The sequence below is a fragment of the Etheostoma spectabile genome, chromosome 5, assembly GCF_008692095.1.
Source record: "Etheostoma spectabile isolate EspeVRDwgs_2016 chromosome 5, UIUC_Espe_1.0, whole genome shotgun sequence".
NCBI lineage: Eukaryota > Metazoa > Chordata > Actinopteri > Perciformes > Percidae > Etheostoma > Etheostoma spectabile.
In genome coordinates this window covers 16,573,721-16,585,440 of record NC_045737.1, presented here as the reverse complement: position 1 = coordinate 16,585,440, position 11,720 = coordinate 16,573,721, and the positions used below count along the sequence as shown (strand labels likewise).

Genomic DNA, 11,720 nt, shown 5'->3' with positions numbered 1-11,720 from the left:
AACCTGAAAATGAGCATAATATGGGTGCTTTAAACCCTTGTATGCTGTTAAGAAAATCTCTTTTACATCAATCTCTCAATACACTGAATTGCCTTATGTCTGTTGTTGCTTTAGAACAGTCGTTGGTTATTTTCACTAAAGTGCACATATCAATTTGTGGATTGTACTCTATTATTTCCTAACACGTAAAAATCTTCTTTTTTTTTTAATTATCATGTCTCACTGACGTGGTCAGAGCATAAACAGAGCACACATTTCCACTGTATCAAATCACAAAAGGTTGTCAGATAAACCGCAATAGAGTGCACTTCTCAGGACAGAATAACAACAGCACAATAGGCCGCTGCAGAGGGGACCACAGTGCTCAACATTCAGACCCCTTTAAACCAGCTATGTCTCCAGTTCCTGATCTTGATTGTGAAAGCGATCCCTTTTCACTGTGGTTTGTGTGGCTGTGGGAAGAGCAGCAGTACTGGGAACCAGATGGCTCTGGTAAAAGACAGGGGGCATCCCACCGGCATCCCTGAGAACGGGGATCCATTACGGAGGATCTATTGAGGGCCGGCAGATTCTGTTTCATGGCATTGGCCGAGTGTGACGACCCCTCGGTTGGAGTTGGCCGTGGGCTGGTGCCACATAGACTGCTGCAGATCCAACCCTTTTTGTGTTCACCTTGGGGAGCTGTATTCACCTTCAATGGCAGGACAGGCAACTAAATCAGGGCCTCATGGCGACTTGGGTTTCATCCCTTTTGAGTTCAAGCATCTTTCAAAGCCCCTCGCATTGCAAAGGGATATCACTGGCTCTACAGTTTGAGGGACAATGGTTGTTTGTGAAAACGGTTGTCTGAGATGTTCCTGGGCATTTGTCAAGTAGGGTCCATGAACAGTTTAAGCTCTGTTAACTATCACCAGGATATCACAGCTCCAGTGATAGTACGTTTATTTAAATTTCTTTAAAAAATGACCCCAGTTCTTTGCTCTCTGATCCAATGCACATTTCCCTGTCATGGCTTCTTAACGCTACCCGTTGCTGACTTTGTACCTTTGTTTGCTGTCCACTTAGCCACGTCTGCTCCCTTCACTTGTCTAAATGTTTGCTCTGTCCACTTAGCCATGTCCACTTGCCTGGCCTTGTCAAATCAGTGCTGTCTGTGGGCGTTTCCTGCAAGGAGGAAAGGCGACAATTTGCCTCTTTGGCCACAAACTGTTGCAGCTGGACACAAACCAGACCCCCGGGCTCAGCAATGAAATTACTCTCCATTTATTTAAAGTGGTTGCCATTACTCTACCGCGGTAGAGCACAGACCTCAGTGGCCCTGGCCCAAACATAACTGCAGTATAAAAAGAACTAAGTTCGCCGGACAGGTCATGTCTTACACAGTAGCAATTCAATATCCTCCCGTTATGTTCTTGGTTACGCTTCTCAAAACTCAGAATTGCATGTGACACCACAAAAATACATGGTTGAAAGTCAGTGGAGATCCTTGCAAAGACACCCAACCAATCACTGGCAAGACGTTTGGAACATGTTACATGTTTGAAGGAAAGAAAGAATAACAGCTAATTTACCTTAATCATAATTTGTCAAAAGCTTTATTAATAGTATTTTCAAAAAGAGAAATACAGAGAAAAGAAACCTGAATGGTTTTAACCTACACAAATCATACCAAAGTCTAATAATTTTTTCCTCTTCTCCTTGAAATACAGAAACAACACCAGCCAATGAGCGCTGTTAGAGAATAACAAAGCTGCACTTCCTTTTATCAACACGCCTAGAGCTGATAACGCTCTATTTTGATTTCACGTCAGCATATAAATCCATCGTTGAGGAAGAAAGTTATATTTTGTGTAATATTTTCATGCATCAGCCACTTCCTGCCTGAGGTCTAAAACCTCCTTTAAAATTCCATTCTCTGTCAATTAAATTGAGTTTTGATAATGACAAAAATTGTTTGTTTGAGAGTTAATAGAATTCATGGAAGAACATAAGGCTCTATCGTATTTCATTACTGTTTTCTCGGTATTTGATTTGCCCCTTCGCCCTGGAGTGTGTTCCGGCTGATGGGCTCTGACTGCTGCAGAGAGCACCAGCAAAGCTGAGAGAGAATGTGATTTGGCATTGACTGGAGTGGGTCTCCTCATGCATAAGCAAATGTCAAGGTACACGAAGAGGCCAGGGAACACAGCTCATGCATAATAGCTTTCAAATGTGCAAACGAGGGAAATGGAAGAGAGAGGTGAACTTGTTGCAAGAGAAGGAGGGAGAAACCTTGTAGAACAATCTAGATAGTTTGCAATGAAACGAGTTGTGAAAGAATAACTGCAGAGGTTACATTGCTTCACAGAGCTCCATCCAAAACCAACATGTCCCAGCTCATTCAGAAAAATACTCTGACTGGCCTTGACTGACCTCACAGACCACTATACGGGCCACATGAGTGCACTCTCCTACCTAAACATTGTTTATCTCTTTTCAAACCTGACAGTTGTGTACAGCCAGCAGCAGCTTGACAGCTTAATTCCATGTTGTCTCACGAGCCCGCCTCCGTGGATCAGAGGCCTGAGTGACACATTCAACCTTGCACCACTAAGTTTGAGGACGCCTGTTCCTCTCACTGCTCTGTGCTTTACATGACTATTGCATCCGTCGCGCCTCGTCACCTCTGAGGGGTGCTACCCATGCGCTACCATCGCCATCATAGAACCTGAAGCCGGGACTGGCCCGGCTGCTTTGCATGCTGGGTCACCCGACCAACCGCCCGAGCAGGTGGTGATTTGCACAAGGTGAGAGAAAAAACATGAAAGAGTTGCTCACAGACAAAGTTCAAAAAGAGAAATGCAGAGAGCGAGGAATGACACACAGAGAGAAGTACTTTGATAAAACAAATGAAGGCCTTTGAACACGACAGGACGCGAATCACAGTGGAACGATAATAAGCATGATTGTGTTTATAATAACTAGGTCTGTTTCTCTGTCTTAGTGGTTGGTGGTTTTGTGGGCAGTCCAATCCCTCGGCATGGAAGAACAAGGGCGTAGCCTGCAACCTGACCGTCGCAGGGCACCACCCGGAGGTCAATAGGAAGTAAATGGGTAGCAGTTTGACACAGAAGGACACAATTCTGTTCTACAGATTTTTCTCTTCATCTGTTGCCAACTGAGAGCCAGATTTAACTTACTTCCCGCCAAGTAAATGAGTGTTGGGATATTTAAAAAGGAAAATTCTCTGCTCTATTTCCTTCAAATTCAGCCATTCTATAATCTATGTCTGGTTTCTCAATGAGTGCAACTCTCTCTGTCTTCTCATCTATAGGAGACAGGTAGCTAGGTAGCTAGTGTGAGCGGATGTTACTGGCAATACAGAACTAGACTTAGAGGCATGTATAATCATCTTTTGCTTAGTTTATAATCTACCTTATTGCCAATAAAGTACTATAGAAATGTACAACAATATAGGGCAATGATCAGAGGAAGAGCCTCTTCCTAGCTTGTTATCGCTCGGTCATGGGAACCTGGTACCATTATTTTTCAGAGTTTACTTGAATAATTGTTCAGTCACTCAGCAAGGAGAGCTTCCAGCATCTCTCCACTATGGCTCCATAGCCTGGTCTGTTGTCGGTCACCTTGCAGTCAGTGTCAGTTGAAGTCGATATGCGTAGTTGGTTTTTGTTGGTGTGTTTTGTTGTCTCGCTAAACCTCTTGGGGCATTCCATTGAAGATTCATGAGGGCTCCATATGGGCTGGTGGGGAGCTGATTATGCATGGACACAGCACACAGAGGAGACAGGCTGACTGGATTTGCTGTGAAAACAACCAGGACATGCTGACCTGAACCTGCATGCAACCTACAGGACATTTAAAAGGAGAATAAGTAACTATGTAGTAAGATTTACAGAGGGTACATAGGTTTTTAGGTAGATTAGCCCATTTGTCAGGCTACTCATAATTCCAATCAGTGATGTGGAAATAAGCAGTAAAAGCAACCAAGTGCCCGGGTAGATTGTTCTGTCTTGTGATTGATGCAGACACTGTCATAAGCCCTTGAGTGAAAGTCAAATGACTCACATTATCTCAAGTCTAATCTAAAAAACTGATGTTTCCTCCCGTACCTTACTCTATTTAAAAATACATTCCTCTTCAGGCCACCTGAAAAAGAAAACCATTATAAAATGTTTAACTGTCTATGAAATTAACAAAATGTCAGCCTTCTAAATACTCAGGAGCTGAAATTGAATTTTATGCAAATTTTTGAAATTTTGCAAAAGAAGTAAGAATTATGTGTGTTTCCATCAACTGGTTAGTAAACAAACAAGGCTACAGTTTGGTCAGAAGTTGGTGCTTTAGGCTACTCATGGCTGTTATCAAAACAGGAAACGAGAGAAGAAGAAGTAGAGGTTGCTAACTGAAAAAAAATATATTTTTCTATTCTGATACTTTAAAGTTTGCATAAAAACAGGTGAGTCTACTGTCACTTAACAAAGTGTGTGCAAAAGTGAGAAGCACAACAATCTAGTCATATCTACTTATGAGTTGCCTCTTTACACACCCATTAGAAACATAGCAACATTAGAGTCATTCATTTGGAGTCTGACAAATGTGAGCTCAATATTCACTCTTCTTTTAGCTCTGGCGATCTGGAAATATTTTCTTAAGCAGCTTTCAAAAATGGTTGATTTTGTGTGAAATGTCTTCACCATGGAAATCTAAAACTTGGTTTCTACAAAAGGTCACACCATAAATCAAGAACATAGGTACTTACGTGTAGCTCAACACACACACACACACACACATACACACACACACACACACACATACACACAGTACCATTCAGTACACCACACCAGCGGTTTGTGTGAACTTGTGTCTGCAGTACAGAAGCTCACCAGGGGAGGAGAGGTTTCCATCTCCATCTCTGAACCGGAAAAGCGGTAGGGACCACAAAGCCCACTTCTGAGACCAAGACCCCATTTTCCCATAATGACCTCTGACACTCCCAACACTGAGCACAGAGGGTTTACCCGCACACTGAAAGCCCTTATGTTAAACTCTTTAAGAACCCACTGTCTCTCCTCAAACCAATGCTCCATTGCGATCACCTCTGCCAACACAAGCTTGCGTTTCCTCAGATCGCGGCTGAGGATGGTCTGTTATTATCTTCTGAGTCAGACTGTTCAAAGTGTCACACACACACACACACACACACACACACACACACACACACACACACCACACATCCTCTGTCTCAGGGGTTACAAACTGCACTGTATGGACTGGTATTTACAAGTTGAGAGTGGATTAAGTTGAGACAGATATAGTGATTGCTGTGTAAGGGAGAGTTGTGGATTGGGCAAAGACAGAGAGACAGTGGCTGTGTGTTTGTGTTTTGTGGTGTGTGTGTGGTTTTTCTGTGTGTGTGTGTGTGTGTGTGTGTGTGTGTGTGTGTGTGTGTGTGTGTGTCTGTGTGTGTTGGAGGAGTATTAGATACAGATTGTGAGGCCGCTTGGTTTTGACACTCAACGTGGCCCCTTTAAAATCGAATGCTGGAACGTTGGAAGTTTATAGAGGCTCCAGATGGCAACAGCTGCTTCACATTTGAACTCACACTCAAACACATATGTAGTGTTGAAATTATTAGCTGATTAATGGATTCCTGGAGTGACAGAACATTTATCGCAATTTTAAAAGTGAAATTGTCAAAAATATGTTGTTTTCAGCTTCCTACATGTGAGACGTTTTCTTTGTTTTGTGTAATTTTACATTGACTGTCTTTGGGTTTTTTTGAGAACACAAACCATTTGAAGATGTTCCCCTGGGATCTACACTATTTTTAGACTTATTAATTGATTTGTTTAAAGAAATAACAAAATCAAGTTTGAACCATAATTCTCAATTCAACATGGACAAGAAGTCTGTAAAGTGCAAATCTTAACATCTAAAATTCCGTGACAAATGGGTAGTCTCCATCTGCTTACAAAGTTGGTCATGATCAAAAGCTTAAAAAAAAAACTTCTAAAGGTATAATGTGGTGGAATGGTTTTGCTAGTGTGGAATCTGAACAGATTACAATAGCAGGTACAGAAGCAGAAACATGCGAACAAAATTACACAATCCTGGACTTGCATACATGGAAATGTTGACAAGACAGCTGAGAATATACACTCACACACACACACAAACACACACAGTAAATGCGCTGTGACTTGATGTTAAGCCAAACATCTGAAAATGACACAACCCACGTACTGTAGACTCCTATCAATCACACGTCAACCTAGTGTACACAGGAGCTGTTGCCGGCATCAAAAACTACAATATAAACCTCTGCCGGAGCTACTCTTGAGGAGTTTGTGAAGTGTTTTGAACCCCGCTCCCGCCAAGTTGCCAACTATACCACACAGCATCTCCCAGTTCCGTCTGCGGCCGGGAGCGATGATTCTGACAGAGTCCAGGCCAACATCATGCCCTGCTGGACAGCGATCAGACAGGGAGCAGGATAGAGAGCGGGTTGCCAGATAAAACAGAGGGTTGCCAGTTTGTGCAGCAGCTTATGTGCATGTTAGGCTACAAAGAAGAAATCACAACACATGCTGTCATTCATCCCCCCCACCCCATTACTCTATTTGGTGCGTGCAATGCTTCGAGGAAGAAAGAAGAGTGCCAGTGTTAAATTAGAGTAAAATTCTTTATCTAAATCTCCAGTTCGGTCAGGAATAATCAAGCTGATTTAGCTTTAGAAAGTTAGTTTTGATAAGATACCTCACTGCACAGAGCGCAGCCTTTGCAGATCTTCCCACTGTTATGTCATGCATGTCTAGTTCAGTAGTGAGAGACTTGGCAAATGCAGAAGAAAAGAAAGCCTATAAAGCACCTCTCGCCTCCTCTGATCAGTCCAGGATTCAGATTCTGTTGGTTGAGCTCAGCCTGATATTAACCTGATGTTTTCTTCATCTGGCCCTATTTCTGACAGATCTATCTTCTGTGATCACAAAATGAGAGTGCTTTCTATATTGCCAAAATGTCACTGCCTGCCCTTTTCAAGCCTCAGCTCGACACAACCAAAGCTAACTGTTTTCCTTTCAAAGTAATAGAAAGAAGGTCCAGCAAAACACAGGTTGTGAGCCTACTTGTTTCTGTAATTCATGACAGCAAAAAGTGGGACCAGACAGATCAATTGTTGCTGACCTTTTTGCCTTGTGAACCTCTAAATCAATGCAACGCCTTCATACAATCCCTTGTTGTAGGTTGCAGATGTCTATGAACAGTTCAACAATTGAAATATGACTGCAGAGCAAGGCTAGCTGCTTCCCATGGTTTCCAGCCTTTTCGCTTAGCTAAGCTAACCAGCTGCAGACTGTAGCTTCATATTTAACACAGGCATGAGAGTGGTATTGAACTTCTATCTAACTTCTAACTTTCAGCAAGAAAGTGTATTTCCAAAAATGTCAAACTCTTGATCCCTGAATCCTAGGTGAGGGAGAAACATTGTAGGTTTTCCTCGCATGTACCAACAGTTTGTTCACTCTTCCACTGAATTAAAATAAAAGATAACTAAAGGGGAGCTTCCTTGCTCTACGGCAACACTTCACAGATTCATAAAAAGCTGCCCACACCTCAACAAGATGATGCATCAATTACATAAACAAAAGACATACATGTAGGTGCACTGTGAGAATCTCACCACTACTTTCACCACTGGCCCACATCCTCAACCTGCCAGTGAGGCCAGTCATGGTCAACAGGAACATCAAGAACAATAGAACTCCACGCTGATTAATCAACTTGAGCTTGTTCACGACAACAACACCATCAGCTATTACCGTCTAACAGAGCAACTCAGTTACGCCTCATCTTGACAGCTCTGACAGGATTCAGCTCCCACTTGTGTGTACATTTGTGTGAAGGGCCTAAGCAGCTACCAAGTGAGCAACGGGAGGCCATAGTCAGACAAAACAGAGTGTGGGAGTCTGGATGAGTTTCTTCATAACGCCACTGAGTTCAGGTGGAAAAGGAATCATATACATAAAAGATAAGAGTCTGTTGTTAACTAACACTCTATACTGGGTGCATGAAGTGTGCTGTATAAAAAATACCGTAGGTTGCATAAAGGCACTTAGCTGCTTCAGCTATAACCAACACTCTTTGTATATGCGTGTGTGTGTTTACATCTCTGCATATGTGAGTGCATATCACTCCTCGCATCATATTATGACTCAGAGCAAGATAAAAAAAAAACAACACTTTTGATCATAACACACTTCTGCTTGGTGCCGTGCCGCAGTCTACCAGGACAGTGGAAGCACTCCAGTATAATTGTTTTGGACACTAGTCACAAAAGCAACAGTGGCTGGCTTTCTGCAGAGCATTAATACGATGCTGCATGACCTAGCTTTAGCTGTGAAAGGCAAATTCAGCTGTGTTTAAGAATTCCTATTTGCACATGCCCATATTTTACTTCTTAACAACATCACAGACACACCCTGGATTCTTCTGATAGAGTTCACATTCATAAAGTTTGTCTGAATGATGTTAAACCACAACAATATGACAGGACCACCCAACCAAGCCAAGAGTTATTCTGCAGCCCTGCTCGTTTCAGTGTGTCCCCTTTCCCATAACCTTACCTTGTCTGTTTATCCTGAAGTTCCTACATTTACCAGAATGCCTTTCACCAATCTCCAGAGTATGAACTTTTGCATCAACCTTAAACTTAATCTCCACTGATTGGATTTCTCCTGTTACACATGAGTATAAAACTGTATGCCTGGAATAAAAGCTCTTATTTTTTGATTCCGGGGGCTTGACATCTGATGTTTACACTCAGTTGTCTGCTTTTGAACTCTATAGTAGCTCCTGACATTTGGCAAATCATCTGTTGTAGAAGAAAGATAATTTACAGCGTCTATAAGGGCAGAAGGATTTTAGGGTTTTTCCTTTAGTTGTTGTTAAATTTCGCATTTAGTTTGGTTTCCACAGTCCAAACATATTAGTGGAAAACAGGGCAAAGAGAGCATCAAAGAGTCTTTGCACAAGAGACTGACGTCTTGTAGACGCATGAAATTATTGTTTTACTGTACAGTAAATATGGCACAGCTGACTTAAACTAAACATAAACTTGAACTTTTTTTCTCCCCAGTGTTATGAGGGGGACTACCATTGCTTTAAATACTTTGTTAATACATAGGTACACATGGGAGTACTTACGCACTAGCCCAGATGGTGGACCCTCTAATTTGAAATCCAAGGGTATAATTAAGAGACAAAAAAATTAAAAAGGAAAGCATGAGGATTTGCTGCTTCGACATGAAACGCGGCACAAATTATAGCAAGGAGAAGCTCGGTTTGTGTGGTCATCGTTATTAGATATTCACATTACAACAAAATATTCAGCTTTGCGTGGGGATCCGTCTGTGACTTTGAAGTGCTGCAGATAGACGCGAGCGCGTCCCTGCGTTTTAATCTGAACTTGATGGTGAATTAAGTCGACGATATCAGATGACTGAGCTGAGAGACTGATATGGTTCAATTAAAGACACAATAGCCAATAATACAGCGCAGCCAACAGTGATATTACGATGGAGGTTTAAAACGTCATAAAGATGTTCCCTGCCATAACCGTTAAAATGTAGACAAAAGAAAAGAACTTTAATGAAATGAATCAACCAAATGTAGCAGATGCGGAAAAGGTCAACACATCAGGACCATGGGCGCATAAGGGGATGGAGAGTGGAGTGCGTAAAAGCTGCTGGTAAGAGTTACAACAAGCACATCGTTTCCCTGATTTAATAGAAACGTAACTTTTAATGATGCCTAATGCTGATTTACATGGACCCCTGTTTGGTCGGATTTGGTTACGGGGACACCCAAAACGTGTCTGAGGACACCTTTGGATACGGTTTGTAGGACCACAACCCTGTATGTATGGAGGAAAACTGCTAATCTCTTGTCCTCAAACGAATCAAATAACAAAACATGTCTCATTTTTTGCTTTGGCAGCCCTCTGTGAACACCCCAAATAAAGACATAAGTTTGGGAAACAGTGTCGTAATGGGATTTGGACCAAGACGATGAACTTTGAATGAAGTTACCGCGACTGCAATCTGTGCCATTGCTCGATACCAAATAGAAAAACATCAGAAAAGCATTTAAATCAACGCATTTCTGGTTTGTGGTGATTCACTTCGGATAGAATAATAACCACCCGTCCGGTGCGCAAAAGAGCAACTTTGGAGACATTTCCGACAACGAAGATATTTAGTCTATCGGAATGCATCCTCAGAAGAAAAGGCGAGTAGAAAAGTTTCACTTACCAGTGTCGAAAACGCTAAAAGCCGCAGAAGAAATAACCCCAGCAAGAAGAATAGCAGAGGTGACTGTCCAGGAATCCATCGTGTGATTAAAGAGTCTGAACTGGCTCTCAGGTGAAGTGCAGCCAGACGGACAGATGCGCAGACCAGCGGGCTGGTGGACTGACTGACTGACTGACTGGCTGGCTGGCTGGCAGACTATCTGGGTCTGTGCAGGAGTCGCTCTTTGGCTGGCGTTAAAAGTCCCTGAACTTCAAGGCAGGTCCTACAGCTTCTACTACGCTGACACCACAAAGACGGGAACAGATAGTAGAAAAACGGATCCTATTTCCAACCCATGTGACAGGAAATAGGGGCAATAGATTCAACCTGCAGCGCTGGGGAAGCAGCAGGAATGAAAGGGGAGGAGGGAGGGAGGGAGGGAGAGAAAGGGGGGGGGAGGTTGGAGGGTGGACTCAGTGGTGCAATGAACAGCAGGTTAGTAAAGCATAAACTAATTTTAATTTTTTTTCTTCTAAAAATTGTATTTAAAGCATCTTCCATAGTAATAACCTGATGATACATCTAATAAATTGCACAGCCAAACTTAAAAAAACTATTCCACATGGTAACTTTAAAGCACCATAAGGCCATCAGGCATTCACTATTAGGTCCCTAAAGTAGTAGTATAGGCATAGAAGTCGTGCCACAGGAGATCAGCACTACCATAAAGTATGACAGTTCACTGTAAACGTGTTATGCAGTAGGCTACCAGAGACGCACAATAAGTCCCTTTCTGGAATATTATGGGAGTATTGTCTTGGTTTTTATGATGGGGTCTAAATCTAATTGGGGTTTATGACATTTGGAAACCCCTGGGCTACGACATACTCAATCCTAAACTGCACACAAAGGCAAGTCAAAGGACTTCAGCAATATATCATTTTAATGGCTATTATGGAAGAGGGGGAAAGTGAGTGAGAATGGTTTGCACATGATCCTGGTAGTGAAGATGTTACAGTAGGTAGCCCTTCAATGTGGATGATGCTGGGGAAATAACGTATGTAGGCTATTTCTTTGAGAAGAAATTCAAATCTTTGTTCCTGCAGCTGGAGTTGTGATAAAAGTGACATGCATCCCAAATGGACTTTGTCTATGTGTTAATATTAAATAAATAGAACTAACACATGGGCACAATTAGGGGGAATCGAAGACTTCTTTCTTGGTGTGACATTTAGTTGTTGATGTTATTCATCAGATCATTCTAATCCACAGAAATGGTTGAAATGTTTTATTTCTAAACTGAGTAACAAACGAAAACCAGAGCAGAATATGTTCAAATTTCAGGTATACATTTTAAAGCTGGTGAAATGGCATAAACATTCTTCCCATTCTTGTGTGTGTGTGTGTGTGTGTGTGTGTGTGTGTGTGTGTGTG

At 42.2% G+C, this 11,720-nt stretch overlaps 1 protein-coding gene across 2 annotated transcripts in view; it reads right to left on the bottom strand.

Moving 5' to 3' along the window:
- The window catches only part of kremen1 (kringle containing transmembrane protein 1), a 57,750-nt gene extending 47,077 nt beyond the window's left edge, over positions 1-10,673 (bottom strand). For both annotated transcript variants that reach the window (XM_032516329.1, XM_032516330.1), the window contains exon 1: positions 10,308-10,673. In XM_032516329.1, coding sequence (XP_032372220.1) covers positions 10,308-10,386 — 79 coding nt within the window. In that variant the 5' untranslated portion in view covers positions 10,387-10,673. The remainder of the gene's footprint in view (positions 1-10,307) is intronic.
- Positions 10,674-11,720: the final 1,047 nt, after the last annotated feature.